Source organism: Yarrowia lipolytica, chromosome 1C (assembly GCF_001761485.1).
Source record: "Yarrowia lipolytica chromosome 1C, complete sequence".
Lineage (NCBI taxonomy): Eukaryota > Fungi > Ascomycota > Dipodascomycetes > Dipodascales > Yarrowia > Yarrowia lipolytica.
This window is the reverse complement of record NC_090772.1, coordinates 1,704,524-1,722,554: the sequence shown is the minus strand read 5'-3', so window position 1 is coordinate 1,722,554 and position 18,031 is coordinate 1,704,524. Positions and strand designations below refer to the sequence as shown.

Below are 18,031 nucleotides of genomic sequence, written 5' to 3'. Positions count from 1 at the left end.
GCTTTGGTCGTTATTCACGTAAAATCCACGCCCCTCCATTGGCCAACTGTAATCTAACTATTGACGGTCCCAACTGTAACTATCATACTGAGCTCTGAGACTCAGCCCCCAACACTTGCGCCCAACACAGGAGGTGGATGTGAAAAGGGCCAAAACGAGGGATATTCGGGTGGCAAGCGGCTGGAGCAGAAACACAACCTCGCAAAGAGGGACCCCGACACGAAAAACGGCTCGGCCGCTCAAATAAAGTCGCCGTAAGCCGCCGTAAGCCGCCGTTCGGAACCCGCGCTTTTCTTCCGCTTAAAAGCCGATACTTCCGATTGGACAGATTGCAGTGAGTGGTCACGTGACCCGCAGTGATCGAAAGTCGGTCTCCCCCCCGTCGAATGTCCGTCTCACCGCCGCGGCTGGCTAGAGAGTCACGTGATCACTCCCTCCCACCTCCCTCCTTCCCTCCCTCCCCCACATCTCCCTCTCCGGTCACGTGACTGCGACCGACGTTACATTGCTCTCTCCACTTGTCCCGTTTCGGCTGGTCCTAGTCGATGAGGTCAGGCCCGATTGGGATATCTGAGGCACTCTTGTTTTCGTGATAATCCAAAAGACGCCTTGAACTTTGTTTTGAGGGGTAGAAACGAGATCTTTTCAGGGACCTCTTTGGCGGGGTTGGGAGGATCGATATTGGTCGCGTTTGAAAGCTACTGTTTGGGGGAGTCGATTGGTTTTGGTTTGGAGATGCTGGGATGTCTGGTTATTGAGATACGGGCTATCTTGTGCCACAAGTGTGGTAGAGAGAACCTGAGACTTGCAACGTGTTCCCAGGCGTGGTTTTGGGAGGTTTGTTGGATTGTACTCTCTTTTGGGAGGTATTTTTAATGATTTTTTTGATTACACCACGGCCATCCAGAAGAACAATGTGACGACTCCTTGTTAAAACCTGCATGTAAAAATAATTTTCAGCATTTACCTTTTTTATTCTGAATTACAATACATACATACAATAAATACTCCGTTTAAATCAGTTTAAATCAGTTTAAATCAGTTTAGATTGGTTATTTCTTCAATTGGTACAACCAGGAATCTGGAACTGTCTGTCGTGTCTTTTGTTGCGTTTTTGCGCCGCTGGTGTGCGTGTTAAGGGTCTCGGTTGACTGCTGGGTTGATCTCAAGTAGCCACTTGACCCTTGTGAAGAACACAGTTGGCGTATCGTTCTCCCAAAGACGGGGGCTTCAGTAGCGAGCCAGAGTTGTCAATGAGCTCGGAGGGAAGTCGATCGTGAATGCGGGACATTGAGAGAGGTGTTTGTGAGAGATGCTGGGCGATTTTTGTGTTGGGTTTCCCCTACCTCCCTGACATTTAAATACACACCCGCTCCACCGTCTGCTTGACTGCCACATCGGCACCGTATGCCTCTTGTGCGACACATGCATTCCATTGAGTGAGCCTTTCAGGGAGGCATGTGGCAAACGACTGTTTGAAGCAGACAAGAAGCAGTGCCACAGGAAATGGCATGCTACTGTCGAAACAAATGTGGATGGAAAGTCGAGTCCACATTTGTTTCATCGTGTGTGACATACTGTGAATCTGTGTGAATCTGCGTGAATCTGCGTGAATCTGCGTGAATCTGCGTGAATCTGGTGTGGATGGACCAGGCATAGAACCGAGGTGGTTTGCAACCAGATCTGAAGGATTCCCTGATATTTCTATAACCCGTCCCGAAACATCATCACAAGTTGTGTCGGCTTGCCTGCAGGAGAAACGCCAGATCAGCAAATGGTTGCCAAAAAAGGACAAAAACGGCTATCCAGGGGAAATGAGGCAACGTGGAGCTGTCTGTGGTAGTTTTGGACCCTCAAAGCTACAATCACATAGTTTTCCCTCCCTTCCCACCCACAACCCATGTGCATCTGGCACTATCATGTGCTGCTGCGCTGTAGGTACAGTACCCGCTTTTGCAGTTGATCTGAAGCTCTACTTAGAGAGGGAACCTCTTGTTATTTTGTGCCAACATCTCCATAAGAGTGCTACTAGACGTCATCCGTCTCCATAGCAACTAGTCCACACCATTTGCATGTCCTATGAGCTATACATAATGGACGAGTACAGTATTGTACCGGTAAATTGGTGGCTATCGTGTCTTGATGACAAGAATACCTGTTTCAAGCTGATCTAGGTTATCAATATTGCCTGGTTTGGAATTCATCGAGAAGGAATGAAGTAGATCCGACTACTTCACTGATGACTTTCCTCGGATATGAAACATAATATCAATCATCCCTTGCAACCCTATCACATGTGGGAAGTTCTATAATATCATGCCGTCAAGTGCGCGTAAATAGATGTAGACTCGCTGATAAGACCCCGTATTCAGTGTTCAATCGTATCTCATTCATCTATGCTTCGTCTATATACATCCCCTGACTTTACAGTCGGCTGGGTCACCCTGGACTCTTGTCCTTTCTACATTTAATGATGGCTTGGTTGGCTAAAGTAAATAGACCAGCCAGACGTCCTCCAGCTAATACCTGAGTGCATGTCTGCTTCATAGCACCGTCGAATCAAGCATAGCCAATTTAGATAATGCCTCTGAGCTTCTCACCCTCCTCTCGGATATGCACATCAACACACTTCATGCCCACAATCTCTCTCATCAGATCCTCCTCGACCTCTCTGCCAATCTGGTTAGCCTGGGGCAGAGTCAGAGTGTTCTTCTGGACAATGACATCAAGGTAAGCCGAGAGGTTCGGTCCCGAAGGAAGCACCTGCAGGTTCTCCACTCGGTAGTCCAAGCCCTTGGACCGGAGAAAGTCCTCTGCCTTATCTCGAACCATCTCGTATGTCTCGTCGTCCAGAGCCAGAGATCGGTCCATCAGCTGGTAAACAGACTCCTTTCCAGTCGAAATTCCGGCCTTAATGATGGCGTAGGAAACAAGCAGACCTCCCAGAGGATCCAGCCACGCGGCGTTAAAGAAGTGGCCAGCCGCAATAGTGACTGCAGCGACAACCGACGTCAGCGAGTCGAGTCTGTGGTGCCATGCGTTGGCTTCCAGAACACTGGATCGCTTCTCAATGGCCACCTTCATGGTAGCTCGATAGAGCCACTCCTTGATACCGATTGAGGCGACCGCGAGCCATGCGGCGTTAATGTCGGCCACAGGAGCCGCCGCCTTGTCTGCCACGTCGGTCACCGCACTAGTGTCCACGTGGCCATGACTGTGAGAGTGTCCAAACTGGCCCATGAAGTTTGGCAGATGCAGGTCGAAGGTGGAAAGGATCGCGTCGAAGCCGTTGACTGCCATGCCAATACCAGCCAGAATCAGAATCGAACTCACACCCACAGCGCCCATGGCCTCGACTTTACCGTAACCTCGAGGGTACCGTCTGGTCGGATCTTTGGAGGCCATGGAGACGGTAGCTAGCGTAAGAAAGTCGGCCACCATGTCCCCCACAGCATGCACGGCGTCGGCCAGTAGCGCCTGGGAGTTGAACACGATGCCTCCCACGCCCTTGGCTCCCGCCATTCCCACGTTGGAGAAGAGCCCGATCCAGGTGATTCGGACTGCAGGGTTCTTCCACCCATTGGGCTCGGAAACAATGGGATTTTGCTGGGCGCTGTGGTTGTGACTGTGTCCCTTGAGCATGCCCATCAGGCTGTGGTCGTGGCCCTCGTGACAGTGTCCCGACTTGCCGTGGCTATGGTCGTGTTTGTGACCTTCTTTACCACCGTGTTGGTGTTCGTGCTTGTCGTTAGGACCGTGTTTGTGCTCGTTCAATACCACCGGGCCAGTGCGCAAAAACCGCGTCGGAACCACTCCTCTCAGTCGAGGTCGAAGTTGTGCTCGTAACATTGTCGTCAAGTGAGGTGCAAGTTCCTTCTCGTGGTGCAGCGTACTTGTAGCGTCTTGAGTTTAAGATCGACTTTAGGAAATATGCGCCCACGGTGATTCGAGATTATCGTGGGAGATGCAGAACGGTAATTACAGGGACTGGCGAGAAACTGGCATGATTATTCGGAAATCGAAAACTGCATCAAATCGTGTGGACTGCAATTCGAACCTCGAGCACCCGACTGGTCAAAACGATGGAACGGGTCATATTATCGGGGTCCGAAATTACACCACTCACATTGATGCAACTCTAATTGTTTGATAAGATGAAGATGGAGAGATGGAGTAGGCACGACAAGCGGCCGGCGGAGAGAGCGAAAGGAAACACGTGATTCAGCTTCAGCACCTGATATACTATTGTTGATGTCACGTGCACCAGGATAGAGGTAAGTTCACGTGACACATTCTCGTCCCCCCCCCAAACACATATGCGTTGCTACATATTACTGTAGGCTCAACGTTGATCTCAAACCTCGTTTACCTTACACCAATTGCAGCACGTTGTTTAAGCCGCATGCAGAAAAAACCAACTCGTGGGAGAGATGATGAGTCAGCAGGTGAAGGGTGGGTGGAGAAGGGGTGGAGGGTGAGTGAAGGGCAAGTCACGTGATATATGTAAGTTTTTTGTAGATACAAGTACTGTACTGTACTGTACTGTACTGTACTTTTACGAACATCTATGCGGAAGCGATGAATGTAGATTGTCTGGTCCTGGTGTTTTACTTAGATGAAACATAATTGTGATATTGCTCAAAAGATGAGCAGTTTGTCAAGGTACACCATTACCAGTTATTTACTACTTATACCATCAATTCTTCTTTTTCTGCGATATCTTTCTCGGTCCATTGGGAAATGTCCGGTGTTTGGTATGGACCAAACCCACCTCTCTATCTGTTTACCTCCATCGAAAAATTAGGTGTTCATTAAATGTATATACATCATTGCTTTTTTTTGTCATCACATCGTCTCGTCATCAGCAAGAGTTGGTTTGCTCTTTTACTAGCAACTGTGGTAGCTCCGAACTAGAACTTCTCCAACCATCCCTTGCCGGCAGCCAGCTTACTAGCAAGGACAAAACATCCTCCCACCAACATGGTAACACCAGCAAACACCTGGAGTCCAATAAACTTGGTATGCTCCTTGTCCAGCGTAGCTCCGGCGATAGGCATCGATGTGAGGGCAGCAATGGACACAAAAAAGGTCACCACGCCCAGTCGTCGTCCAATCTCAGCAGGAGGAGTGATATCGGCAACCAGGTTGGCAAACAGGGACGTGTAGGGACCAGTAGCAAAGCCAAAGACTCCGGCAAACGAGAGAATGGTGCCGTTCGACTTTGCTGGAATCCACCAGGCAAGAATCAGAATACCACAGAGAAAACAAGAAGCAGCATGGAGGTTGTAGGTGCCAAACTTGTCAGCAGCAAATCCAGGGCCAATTCGACCCACAATGGAAGCTGCGTTGTAGATGGAAATAATGTAGAAAGCAGTCTTCTGGCTCACTCCATGTGCAATAGCGTGAGTGGAGAGGTATCCCATGGTTCCTAAAAGTCCCCAGTAGGAAAAAAAGAGTGCAAAGACCATGAGACAAAAGGAAAGCGAAGTCAGCGGCTGCTTCACCTCCGTCTTAAAGTCAAAGAATTTCTTCTGAAGCTCCTTGTTGGGGGGAATTCGAGAACTGATGGTGACACAACAGATCACACAGGCCCCCAACATGATGAAACCAATGGCCCTGACTGTCTGGGGAAAGCCGATTCGAGGTTGCAAGTTGGAGAAGACAAACGGGAGAGTCAGGCCTCCAATACTGCTTCCTGCCACCACCACTCCCATAGCTGTAGCTCTGTATTTCTTGAACCAGGTGGACACGGAAACAATGGAAGCATAGTAAACACACGAGTTGCCAATAGAGGTGCAGATGCCCTGGGCCAGGATGAAATGCCAATACTTGGTGCACACGGAGGTAGTCATGATACCGGTGACGGTAAAAGCAGTTCCCACAATAGCCAATTTTCGAGGACCATACATCTCCACCAGACGACCAGTAATAACTCCTGTTCCCAGTAGGATGAAGGCCTGAAGAGACGTGATCCAAGAGACGGTTGAAGCCGAATATTGCGACAGTTGGTGGTGCAAATAATAGGCCTCGAACAGCCCCACAACGTTGATGTATCCAAACGAAGTGTACAGTCCAAGAGTACTTCCAATCATAGCTATCCATGCTATTCCCTTGTCGGTAGGAGGAAGACCATCGTCAGCAGGTTCGGCGATGGAAAGAGAAGTGTCGTCTTCGGCACTCAGCTGCTTCTCTTCCACAGAAACGCGCTTATCGTCGTTCTCGAGATGATTCATTTTGTGGACAAAAAAAGATGAATTGCGAAATACATGACTCAAATAGTGACTCCAACCTTGCCGCACGTGACTCAAAGTGACTCCCGGAACCCTAATTTTGTTGATTCACGTGACTCAAGTGACTCGCATTTCTGAGTCAAACTTTTCCATTAAACTTAGAGCACAAAACTTGGCACGCTATTTGTCGGTTGAATAATCATTATGTGGTCACGTGAGTAGTTTCAATCGAAACACGCAAATTCCAGGATTTTTTTGATATACTATTCGTTTTGTGTGGCACAACCACAAGCTGTTTTAGATTGAGACCCCAGATTTTTAATCTATCCGACTCATGCAGCCCCACATACCCGAACTAAATCACTAGGACTATAGATGAAGCAGAAATGGTGCTATCGAAAATTTGATTGCATATTCCGACTCGGAAGATCATTCCGCGTCTTATTGGCCTTTTATTGGTGTAGATTGTCAACTTTTGAGCATCTCTCTCCGCCTGTCTCCTGCACTCTTTGACAGCAAAAGAATGACCCTGAATATTCAACGAACCAGAAACGGTAATACAACGCCGAAACGTTGGTCTTATGCGAGTCTTTGTTGTTAATTTGCGGAAAATAAAACGGACTAATGATACGAGAGTATGCGCCATTTTAACGGTTGCAAACGGTCATATTTCAGCTGAAGTTGTTGCCACCACGCAAATCAAAACTCGAAATAAATTGATAATTGTAGGAATAAATTTATATTACATTTAAATAATAGACATTGTAATGTTCTATTACTTGAACCTCTTTCGCATGATCTTGAAGATGCTCCGCAAAGCTGCCGATTAGTACAAGCTGGAAGATACCTTGGGGGAATTGTTTTTATTTTTATTTTAACGCACTCCGTAATTAAATGTTATATACTGTATATCACCGATATGAAATTCTTTATTGGAAATGATAAGTTCATCTGATTTGCTGTTACTCGGCACTGAAGTGGAGAATCACTGCGAGCCCACTCTATAACGATTCTAGATCCCAAGTCGCACACAGAGAAACACCTGCCAAAGACAAGATGTCAGAGTACATATTGCTTGGGACACCCAAGAGTTAACGTAATGAGAAAGGTATCGTCGGATGTTGACCATGTGAGGCTGGGGCGTGGAGTCCAGTCTCTGGAGATATGGAAGAAGCCATCGCCTCAAGCAATCTTCTGAGAACGATGCAGTTAAGTATAGAGAAGGATTCCCTTCCCCTTAGCGGGAGAAGATGAGACTATCCTGATCCGAGATTCCTCAATTGGGCATTGAGAAGAGATCATTTCAACAATCCAACACTCCTGTCAGTTTCAAGAACTGTTCTTCGTCTCAGACCCACCTGGAGTTCTAAGTCTTCCACCAGCACTATGGGTCAGGACATTTTTCAGTTTTTCAGCTGATTTTTAGCATGTTGCGAGCCGGTGTAGATCTCCAGTGGACGACAACCGGTTTGCTACTGACTTGGAGGGGGTCCAGCACAGACCCAGGTCAAGAGACCCACATATAAGTCTGAGTCGGTGTCCCATTCGTGTTGATGTAAATACATTCACTGGGAAAAGAATTGTTGCGCGCTTCCAATGAAATCCCGCAGTGCGTTTTCCCTCTAATTTGGTATCCACGTCCTCAATTTGGTCATGTTATCCAGTTACATTATCGATAACTATTTTGTTAAGACTGAACTATGCCTTGTACAGTAGATTAAGCCGTTAGTCGTTGAATATTTCCTCGACTGTCAGTTTCATACACACTTACCGCATCTGGTCTCGCTTGAATTATTAATTATAAGTACAGTAATATACCAAAACAACCATCGCATCGCTGCTGCTGTACGCCAACAAGGAGGTCAGATTATTTACACTTCTCAAGCGATCAACCTCAGAACTTGAACACTTTGCTCAAGCTTGATTTAGGAGCATCTTGCAACCTCCATATTCTCAGGTTATAGATGTTTTTCTATGGGTCATTGTCTTATCATCCAACTCTTCGGGTTCTGTATTTTCACCACATCGGCCCAAACCACTCAGACGGACGACCAAAAATGAAAACATCCTGTAGTCAGATCTCCGTCTCGTAGACTGGACTGATTCTCAGCAGGCTATAAAAGGCATCTTCCGTTTCCGGAACGACTTATTGTGAACTTTTCTGGTTCTGGTGGAATAGAAGTGACGCAGTCGGGGTTTATGTATTCGTGGCGGAGTTCATCATAGTTCAAGAGAGTGAGTAGTTGGTGGAGGAAAACAATGTGCGTCGCTTATGCATTCAGGTAATTAAGCTGCCGAATACGAAGGAAGGAAATGGTATGGAAGCCGGTGGAAAAGACAAAATCCGAGAGTTCCAAGAGTAAAAATCAACACAGATGTGCGAACTGGAGGCAAAACTGACCTTTTTCCTTCCGAAAACTTGCTGTAGGTACCCACTAAGCTGTGCACATTTGTTCAAACAACATGTCTTAATTTATACAACCTTTAACTCACGTAAATGAGAAGCTAGTTGAAAGGAACATGGAAGAAATTCAGGCCATTCCAAGCCGTTCAGAGCGGAAGTTTGGTTTGGACTTTCCGATGCTGCTTCTGTGTCGACGCTTCTTTGTCAAATTGACGATGGTTTCCGTTTTTCGGATATTCCCAAACTGGACTGTTCTTCGTTGTGGTAAGGTGATGAAGGATCAAGAAATCAGCTTACACCGTACGAGTACAAGTGTAATTACTTGTAGAAAATGACAAACTCCCTTGGCCTTCTGCTGACAGGTCGCAGGGCCACGGACTCGCCTCAGAGACACCGGTCAAGGCTGTTTGATAAGCAAGTGGTGAAGACATCCATCTGACAGTCAAAGAATCCCCAATTCCAGTCCTTGAACCTCAGCTATACTGTAGCTGTACTCGTACGATAAAGATTGAACGCTGAGAACCTCATGAACACCTATCGAAATACTCGTATCAAACTTTACTGCACCCTTACACCTGGTCCTCGTCCAAGGTGATCCGTGATCTAGGGGTTTGTCCGTCCCGTCTGAGCGACATCACATCCTTCGGCGTACCACCGGTAACAGGTACCTCCAAACCTGCCTACGATGACCACCAAACTTTTGCCCCAACACCCTCTCCCATCCGCCGCATTCTGTTCACGACTAACAGTACCAGCTCCTCTCACCTACAATCATCTTGTACAATCATGTTCCACATATCTTTCTTAATAAATATCAACATCAAATATCCGACTCGGGAGCCTATGTTAGTGATGGTCAAAGCGAGCAAACACATGAAGCACAAGATCAGAGGTTCAATATTATAGTTTTTCCTCCATGAAAATTGTCGGAGAGATTCCCATTGAATTAAATCATCATTGTGTCTTGGTGTCGTCTGTTTTGTTGTGTTTCATACTCACTTGTGTGCGTGTGGTGCGGAGCTGAAAACAAGTTGGTGATGCCAACTATATACCCGCTGCATAATTGAGAATGTGTAAATATGAGCACGTGGCCTGCTACCCTGACTGCAGTGGTGGACGAGGGAGGAGGAGTGAATCGGATGGATTTTCTGGATCTTCTGGATCTTCTGGATTTTCTGGACGTTTGTGGAGATGTTTCGGCTTTCAGAAATTACTTGGGCGATTTTTGTGTGGTTCTGGTGTCGTCTTCGCGAGGTTCAAGTAATTTAGTGTCATACTTGAGTCAAAGTCTTATTGAGCATAATTCTAACTAATCTTGTTAGATTATAGGCTGTAATTAACTAGTCCTACGTGGTTCTTACTACTGCAGTAGAACATCTGTTTGTGCCCGTTTTTGTACAGTACTGGCAAAACGGACTTGAGAACAAAGATAATACCATGTTTTGATAGGTTATGAATCTACAATACCGTTTCTCTTTCTTTCTAATCCATTTCTTGTAATCCGATGGAGTTGTCGTCATCGTCTCTACCATCCCTTCTACCCTCGCTTCTACCTTCGCTTCTTTTGTCACTTTTTCTATCGTAATGACCTCCATCTCCCCACAAACAAGTCCGAAGCAGTTGCTAGGAGAAGAGCAGCGCTAGATGTAGGAGCTGGGCCAGAAGTGTAATAATGAGAGCTGAACTTTCCTGACAGACGGAATAGAGGGTAGGACGACCAGGCTTCCTAGTAAAGAAGTCCTTGTCATTAACAGCACCAGTTATTTCTCCAATAATCTCTCCAGTGTCTCTCCAATACAGAAGTGTCTCCCTTCAAAGATCTCTTCGGTGCCTCTCCAGTGTACTGGGAGAGCTTTATGAATCTGGGCTTGGTATGTATTGTAGCAGTATATGTAGATGATGAAGTCTTGGAGACGGCACGAGAGTCGGTAGAACATGGCTATCGTTAGAAACAAGATACCTGTCGTGGTTGTCACTGGTGCCATACTTGAGCTCAAGACCAGACTAGTCCATGACCATATTGAAGGTTGTGTACCAATAATGGAGAGACTAGACTTGATTAGAAGTCGATAGTCCATACTTTTAGTTGGTCGCCTTTGAGGCCGTTAGTGGGTAGACCGAGCCCCCAATCTGTTGGCCAGGATGACCGTAGCTGGTCATAGTGGGTACTTGCTGGCGATGTCGGGAGCGACGCACCAATTAGGAGTATTTGGAGAGTCGCTAGATAGGGCTTGTGTTGCGGCTTTGCAACTTCCATGGGTGACTGCTCTCGGGGACAGAAGGTTGTAGTATTGCCGGCTCGACTGTAGAATGAGTCCCTGCTTGAGCAAGTAGACAGATTGGTGGTGGTACTTTGAGTAAGACAGAGATGAGGCAGTAACCCGGGTAGGCAGACTGGCCAGACATCATAAAATGTTTCTCATCAGACATCCAGTAGTTTGTCGAGGCCTACGTAAGACACGGTCTGTTCCAATAGCATCAGTGTTACTTTTTCAAGGCTATCTTGACCTCTTTCCAAGGGTATCTTGAGCTCTTTTGCAATGGCATCTTAGCCATTGTGGAGACCGCAAAAGACCGTGTCGGAGAGACATGGATTGACCTTTTAGACAAACGTTCCGTAAAAGATTCCGCCAAAGGTCTGGTCGAAATGTGGTAAGAGAGAGCTTGCTTGGAGAGCCTCGGGGTATCAAGGTCAACATCTCAAGCGTACATAGGGACACAGACCACTCCAATAACCAGCTCCAGCCCTGGATTAAGTCTAGCCATTCTGAAATGAAAAGTCTCAGAGTTGGAAGAAACGTGGAAACCCCAGCCTGGCGATCTTCATCAGATATCCAAGTATACCCCCATTGCTCGAATCAACTCAAGTCAAGGCAAATGTACTGTCGGTAATCATGAAGCGCTCGGGCAATATGATTTGAAGACTTCTCGTCATGAGATTCGAGACAGATTGTTGGTGCTCGTGCTGAATATGGACTCATGACTCGGGTGTATGATGATGGTGTTGAGATACGAACAATACTGCTCATCCAAGTGGTAGCCACAATTTGGAAAGGGTCTGCAAACAGCGGGTGGAGCATTGGATTGAGCACTGTAGTGAATGTGCTGTATGTCGGACGCTGCTTCTCTACGTAACCCATCAATACGCATTGCTGTCGTGCCCTCGTTCTTGGGGCATACCTTGGTCGTCCGTGCAACACACACTACAGTCGGCATACCAAAAGCCTTCGTTTGTTCTTTTGTTCTTTTAATATCAATGTATAATCTATAGGGACCTCGATTAGAAAGGGTTGTCGGAAGCAGGGATCTCTCGGATCCAGTGCTCACCGATGATGGGGATCTTGGAGAGAATGTCCTGTCGGGTTCGGGGAACACCCTCGATGAGGAAGAGAGCACCGATACCGGCAGCAGCACCCCAGATACCGAAGATGGGGATCCACTTGGAGACGGTGGGGATGTTGAAGCCCAGGAAGTGGGGGACAATCTTGTAAGAAGGCTTCTTAACGTACTGGGTTAGTATTGTTCTGTAGCAAATGTAACGTAGAACTGCGAAGAACTCTGAGTCAACGGGGATTGAATCATGCGGGATGTCATTGCATGTCCTGGTGACGTCTAGCAAGATCGTGTTACCCCACTGGTGTTCCATACCGAGGGCTTGGCGGCGAAGGTGTCGCTGTAGACGATTATGTCAGGTATTGGATGATCGGTAGACAAGCGCATGTTTGATTACCATGGCATATCTCCTAGAGACAGTTGTGGTAACATAGCACTTGTTGGTCGAGGTGCTGTTATTATGAATGGGACGTGGGACGTTCCTCGTGGGTACTGCGGCGTCCGGACGGGTCGTGTTATCCAGCCGTGTCATCAATCATCAACTCACGTCACCCTCTCCGCAGATCATCATCCCTCTTTTGACTTGTCGAGTTGCTGAAGTCAGGCAGACGTGTATCGTACATCACGCCATATTGCGCTCCCTAACCAGACCATCACAAAGTCCTGTTCGAACGTCGTCTGGGAATTATCGTCGTTCACCTGTCGGCTGTTACCACGACCTCCACTCAGTCTCGTATTCCTCAAACTCCTCAAAACATCAGACCATCCATATCTGCGTCCCAGCAAATTACCGCTCCTTCATTCCATTATCCTTCCCGCAATCCATCAAGAAGCGGTCCGAAAACGCCCCGCCATCCTGTCGTTCGCCGCTCGCCCTCTCCGCTCTCGCCGCCTTCTCTCACAATGTCACTCACCTGAATTCCAGACATTTCTGCTTGGGTTAGAACTAATGTGCAGTCAGACACTTGAAAAGTTGGTGATAATAGACCCAGCCAGCCGGACCAATGAGGGTCGAGGGAATGCCCGAACCTTGTTTTCAAACTCCCAACGTCGCTGGCTAAAATGACTACCCTAACCCCTCTTCGAACGGGAGATGAAGTGGACCGTTTGGGGGGTTGGGGGGTTGGACAGGTATTTCGATTGTTTTGAAGGATGGTCAGACACAATGGGTGTCTTATGACGGTCGTCTTGGCCGCTCCAACGTGACAACCGAGATATTTGCGTGGTCCGACTAGACAGCTTGCGAGTGGCTGTCCATAGTATCGCGAGTTCGATTCTGGGTGGTGTCGCGAATAGAGTCGAGAGACGGAGTGATTTAAAGGAGATATTTCAAGTACATGTACTTTTACGGGAGCATAGGAGCATGTCCCTTCCGTACAAGTAGACGGTCTACGCATATTTCACACCCTCGATACAACCAAACCATCCATATACACGTCCTAATCACCCCGCATAAGGACTCGGGCTGACCTAGACAACTTGTACTTGCACGCCTGGAGAACCCGGTAAAACACCCTCCCTGCGTATTCACGACTTCAAGACGTCTTTCAATACCACACGGCACTCCACCATGCGGTCCATACCGTTTACCTGCCATCTTGTTTGACCGGCAACATCGGGGGTTTCGGAACCGAACTATAAATGCATACCAGTACGTACCAGCCAGTAAAGTAGGTGCAACCAGTACACAAGTACAGGCAAAACTGTCGGAACGTACGGTAGGTCGAGAAACGCTCGGGATAGGTCCTTAGGTGGAGCTCGGATATTGGCCTGGAGACCAACAGCACGACTCCAATCTCACTGGCCTCGTGAACGCCTACGTGATCTGTGTACTCTCCGATCACATGACTTTTAAATGAGACACTGGTCGGATCGGGAAACCACCGGCGATACATACTATGAGGTGAGGAGGCTGAGAACGGACACACGTGAGAAAAGACTTGTATGCAGACATGTAACATAGTCGTACGATCGTCTCGGGGAGGTACTGTACCTGTAGCGGACTGGTTGTTGGATAGTGCCAACTTAGACATGAGCGATTAACGCGATAATGGCATGCCATTAACAGGGTTGGAATGTGTCGGGGAGAGGGGCAGAAAGCGGAGCTCCAGGGAGGTCGATCGATCTGCCGGGGGCGGTTTTTGCTCTTGTCTGAGTACAGGTAGCTTCTTGTCGCGTGGTTGCTCTTGCTCCCATCTTGCTGTTCCCCCCTTTTTTTTTTTTTTTTTTTTTTGGCCTTGCCTGCTTGCCACTGCCTTGCCTTGCTCGCTTTATCTCGCATCACATGCATTACCAACGTTGGCACAACGTCAGAAACTCTCTTCCATCCGATAAGCCGTGTCTAACTATACGACCCTCAAACAAGGTCAGCCAGACCAACTTTTAGCACTCGCAAAACACACACCCAAACCCAGGCCGCGACGCAGCCGGAGCCCGTCTACTTATACTGTTTCGCCGCAGACGCCAAGTGACACAAAAAGCGCACAAACCCTCCCCCCCAGTGGCGGCGCACATCCACAACAAACGACCCATAAACGGCACTCCCACACGGAAACAAAACGTTTGTCGGGTTACTCCTCACGCCAAGACACACTCACACACACAACCTCCCACCTTTCATCACCACTCAACTACGGGTACAGTAGTGGTAGAAAACACAGAGTCCAGAGTCCACACAGACACCGCACAGAGTCTGTCACACAAGCACCATGCCAACAAGCAGACCGTTCATTTCGCTGCTGTTTGGAAGCTTCTCCACGTCGTATCAACGCAACACCACCACACAGACCTCCGCATCGACAGCCACCGTCACCACCGGCCCCACGTCGCAGATGTACAAGATGCTCGACAACCACTCGATACCTGAGCAGCCCCAGCAGCCGACCCTGACTCAGACACAGCCAGCGGTGCAGACGGCGCAGACGGCGCAGACGGCGCAGCAGGCAAGTGGGACTGCGGACCTCAGCGAATCGCCACACGACAAGCTGTGGATTGGAGGCCGATCAAACGACGGACGGGAAAAGTTCTACCGGCTGGAACCGGCCAAGCGAAGGGCATCCTTCGATCGCATTTCTCTGGATCAGGTGTCTATTTGATGAGGTGCCAAACAGAGGCCAGACCAAGTCTGGTATCTCAACCCCTCAAAATTGATAACCAAGTTTCTGGTGGAGTTCAAACCAAGGGGAGCTACGGAGCCGTTCACAAGGTGTCCACAGAGGTTCAAAGCACATTGCACCAAGACCGCCATCATCCTTATGGCCTTGGTTCCAACCGCGACAGACGGACAATGACGAGCCAGGTTCGCCCAACTGACGGAATCTCCTATAGTCTTCTCATCAAGCGCATAAATATAGTATATAAAGAATTACATGGTGGGCCACAGCTTGGCCATAGTATGACGGTCTGGGCTCCAGATCACACCCATGAGGGATGCCGTGCGAGTAGATGTAGAGGTGGTGCTTCCAGGTTGTCCCCAACAACAATCGCTACTGGAAAATACCGTGAAAGTACGTACACCCAACTCTGTGACTCGCGTTGACTTTCATCTTTCAATTTGGTCGTGTCTTACGGTGCATGTGCTGTATTGGACATGAAGAAGGGGTTGGCAAGCTGAACCATGCCTGAGGTGCTGGAGTCTGATACTGTCTAGCAGAGGGCGATCAAAAAATCACCATCCACACGTTTGTTTCCATATTCAATCTCCAATTTCCAACATCTCCTTGGCTAATAGCCACTTTGAGAGATATTTGGTATCGCGTATTCACTTGTCTCATATCCCGTGTTTCTGTTTCACCAAGGCTTGGACGATATTATCGCGAGAAAAACCGTATTGAGGTATTTATTAGAGTCGAGAGAGGAGGAACAGGTATTCGGAAGATGGAAAAGCTGTACAGAGCGAGAAACGATCCCATGTCGACGCTCCTGATGACTTATACTGAGACATGGAATCAGGATCTTGCCCTTCTTCACAGCTCTACTTGCAGCTACAGAATTGCTTTTTCTCGTATCCGATCATAATTCCGCTGCTATGATAGGCAGCCACCGATACAATATAGGAGAGAGTATAGGTATTGACTCTATAGACACTGTATGATGCTGACAAAGCTGACTGAGGGATTCGACTCAGCTTCGCCGTTGCTTGATCTCCAATTAATTATCGTAGGCAGTCCCAGGACCACCCTTACCGTTTAATCTACTAAAAATACATTCTATATTAGTTCAAGCGTATTGCTGGACTTTTGAGACGACATAATGCACACGATGCAGGCATGGATAGTTCTGAGGCGACAAACTGTGACTTGAATATGATACACGCCTACAGTACATGTACTGTACTTAGAGCTCCTCCTCCTTGATCTCCTCCTTGACCTTCTTGGCCCGCTTCTTCGGTTTCTCGTCTCCCTCTCCCTTCATAATCTCGCTCATCATGTCTCTTTCTCGAACGTACTTGTCTGCGTCCTTTTCAAACTGCTCCAGCACGTGCTTGTCTTCCAGACACCGCTCCAGGGGCTTTTGCTTCTCGGGCTTGCTGGTCTTCTTCTTCTTATCCATCTTTTCCTGCTCCACCTTTCGGTTCTTCTCGCCCAATTTCTGCAGCTCCTGGGACTTGTTGATCACAAACTCATCATCAGCTTCCTTGCCGATCAGCTCCTCCAGCAGCTTCACCTCTTCAGCTCGAATATCGTCTTCTCCTGGAGTCTCCAGGATGAGGGGGAGCCCCTCCAGCTCAGGCTTGTTCATCACCAGTCTGAAAGCCTCCAGACCAAGAAAACCGTATCCAATGTTCTCATGCAGATCTCTGTTGCTGTTGAGAGGTGTCTTTGAGTCGTTGAGATGGATGCCTGCCAAGTACTTGTATCCAATGAGCTTGTCAAACTGCTTCCAGAACTTGTTGAACGACTTTTCGTCTCTGAGATCGTAGCCAGCGGCAAAGGTGTGGCATGTATCAATACAAACGCCCACACGCTCCTTGTTCTTGACCAGATCGATGATAGCAGCCAGATCATCGAGATCACCGAGGGTGGTACCCTGACCAGCCATGTTCTCCAGCACCACCTGCACAAAGTTGGTAGCCTCCAGGCCCCGGTCAATGTTGGCCGCCAGCCTCTCGATGCACTTCTTCTTGTCGTAGCCTACCGTGGCACCGGGATGCAGGTTGTATTTGGAGATGCCGAGCAGCTCGCATCGCTGCAGATCGTCAATGAAGCCCTTGAGAGAGTTGTAGGCGGTGTTTGCGTCGGGAGACGCGAGGTTGATCAAGTAAGAGCCATGTGGCAAGATGTCCGTCTTTCCGCTGTACTTGTGTTCCTTGCACAGGTCGTGAAACTCGTCCACTTCGCTCTTATCGTACTTGCGACCCGTCCATTGTCGCTGGCTCTTCAGAAACAGCGCAAACGAGTTTCCTGACATGTTGGCGGAGTTGGTTACGGCGTTCTGCACGCCCTTGGCGGTCGACACGTGAGCGCCGACCTTGTAGGCGAGATTCGTTCGAGTCATGATGGTGTAGGTGGAGGGGTAAAAGATAGCGCGAGATATGCACAGTGCATGTGTTGATTAGTCAGCAGATCAGATGGAGATGAATGATAAGGGGTGTAAAATGAAGGGAAGACGAAGATCTGGGTTCATGGGTGGTTTTTTTTTAGACGATATGTGTAGTTATAGGTGATTTTTGTTACCTAGCAGAACCACATGCTTTGACTAGACATGTACTGTAGAAGGAGAAACCGAGAGGTGAAGAAGTCATTTGTGAATAGCAAAGGTGGGGTTATTGGGACAAAAATGATGCGAAAGTTGATTGGAGTACAATCGTTTACTTCCTTTATCTTCTTCTACGTCGGATATCTCCCGAATCTTCTGCTAAGCAACGTCCAAGTGTTGGTTGGGCTAGAGTCCGTACCAGCTGCAGATTTTACTCGACGGTTTTGTAAGTAATACGCAAGAAAGAGGGAAAAGACCACTCAATTGGTAGTATATTGAACGAGGGGCAAACTGACAACTGCCCACAACTTTTGGCCGTCAATTGAAGACCTCAAAAGTGTTCTGGCGAAGGAAGCTTGTGTGGACG

At 48.1% G+C, this 18,031-nt stretch overlaps 9 protein-coding genes across 9 annotated transcripts; 2 read left to right on the top strand and 7 right to left on the bottom strand.

Moving 5' to 3' along the window:
* Nucleotides 1-82: 82 nt before the first annotated feature.
* Nucleotides 83-468, bottom strand: YALI1_C17220g (uncharacterized protein; the record flags this gene model as incomplete). Its single annotated transcript, XM_068282328.1, has 2 exons — nt 83-394; nt 442-468. The coding sequence occupies 2 exons, from the start codon at nt 466-468 to the stop codon at nt 83-85; spliced, it is 339 nt and encodes a 112-aa protein (XP_068138429.1).
* A 70-nt stretch (nt 469-538) lies between these two features.
* Nucleotides 539-943, bottom strand: YALI1_C17216g (uncharacterized protein; the record flags this gene model as incomplete). Its single annotated transcript, XM_068282327.1, has 2 exons — nt 539-738; nt 781-943. 2 exons carry the CDS (start codon nt 941-943, stop codon nt 539-541), a joined length of 363 nt encoding a protein of 120 aa, XP_068138428.1.
* A 1,631-nt stretch (nt 944-2,574) lies between these two features.
* On the bottom strand, nt 2,575-3,849 carry YALI1_C17187g (uncharacterized protein; the record flags this gene model as incomplete). The annotated part of the gene is made up of 1 exon (XM_501754.1): nt 2,575-3,849. The coding sequence occupies one exon, from the start codon at nt 3,847-3,849 to the stop codon at nt 2,575-2,577; it is 1,275 nt and encodes a 424-aa protein (XP_501754.1).
* Nucleotides 3,850-4,910: 1,061 nt separating this feature from the next.
* YALI1_C17163g (uncharacterized protein) lies at nt 4,911-6,233 on the bottom strand (the record flags this gene model as incomplete). The annotated part of the gene is made up of 1 exon (XM_501753.2): nt 4,911-6,233. The coding sequence occupies one exon, from the start codon at nt 6,231-6,233 to the stop codon at nt 4,911-4,913; it is 1,323 nt and encodes a 440-aa protein (XP_501753.1).
* A 2,927-nt stretch (nt 6,234-9,160) lies between these two features.
* YALI1_C17133g (uncharacterized protein) lies at nt 9,161-9,540 on the top strand (the record flags this gene model as incomplete). Its single annotated transcript, XM_068282326.1, has 2 exons — nt 9,161-9,182; nt 9,242-9,540. 2 exons carry the CDS (start codon nt 9,161-9,163, stop codon nt 9,538-9,540), a joined length of 321 nt encoding a protein of 106 aa, XP_068138427.1.
* Nucleotides 9,541-11,914: 2,374 nt separating this feature from the next.
* On the bottom strand, nt 11,915-12,535 carry YALI1_C17100g (uncharacterized protein; the record flags this gene model as incomplete). Its single annotated transcript, XM_068282325.1, has 2 exons — nt 11,915-12,142; nt 12,515-12,535. 2 exons carry the CDS (start codon nt 12,533-12,535, stop codon nt 11,915-11,917), a joined length of 249 nt encoding a protein of 82 aa, XP_068138426.1.
* A 238-nt stretch (nt 12,536-12,773) lies between these two features.
* On the bottom strand, nt 12,774-13,364 carry YALI1_C17091g (uncharacterized protein; the record flags this gene model as incomplete). Its single annotated transcript, XM_068282324.1, has 1 exon — nt 12,774-13,364. One exon carries the CDS (start codon nt 13,362-13,364, stop codon nt 12,774-12,776), a length of 591 nt encoding a protein of 196 aa, XP_068138425.1.
* A 1,311-nt stretch (nt 13,365-14,675) lies between these two features.
* Nucleotides 14,676-15,062, top strand: YALI1_C17078g (uncharacterized protein; the record flags this gene model as incomplete). The annotated part of the gene is made up of 1 exon (XM_501750.4): nt 14,676-15,062. One exon carries the CDS (start codon nt 14,676-14,678, stop codon nt 15,060-15,062), a length of 387 nt encoding a protein of 128 aa, XP_501750.2.
* Nucleotides 15,063-16,302: 1,240 nt separating this feature from the next.
* YALI1_C17050g (uncharacterized protein) lies at nt 16,303-17,463 on the bottom strand (the record flags this gene model as incomplete). Its single annotated transcript, XM_501749.3, has 1 exon — nt 16,303-17,463. One exon carries the CDS (start codon nt 17,461-17,463, stop codon nt 16,303-16,305), a length of 1,161 nt encoding a protein of 386 aa, XP_501749.1.
* Nucleotides 17,464-18,031: the final 568 nt, after the last annotated feature.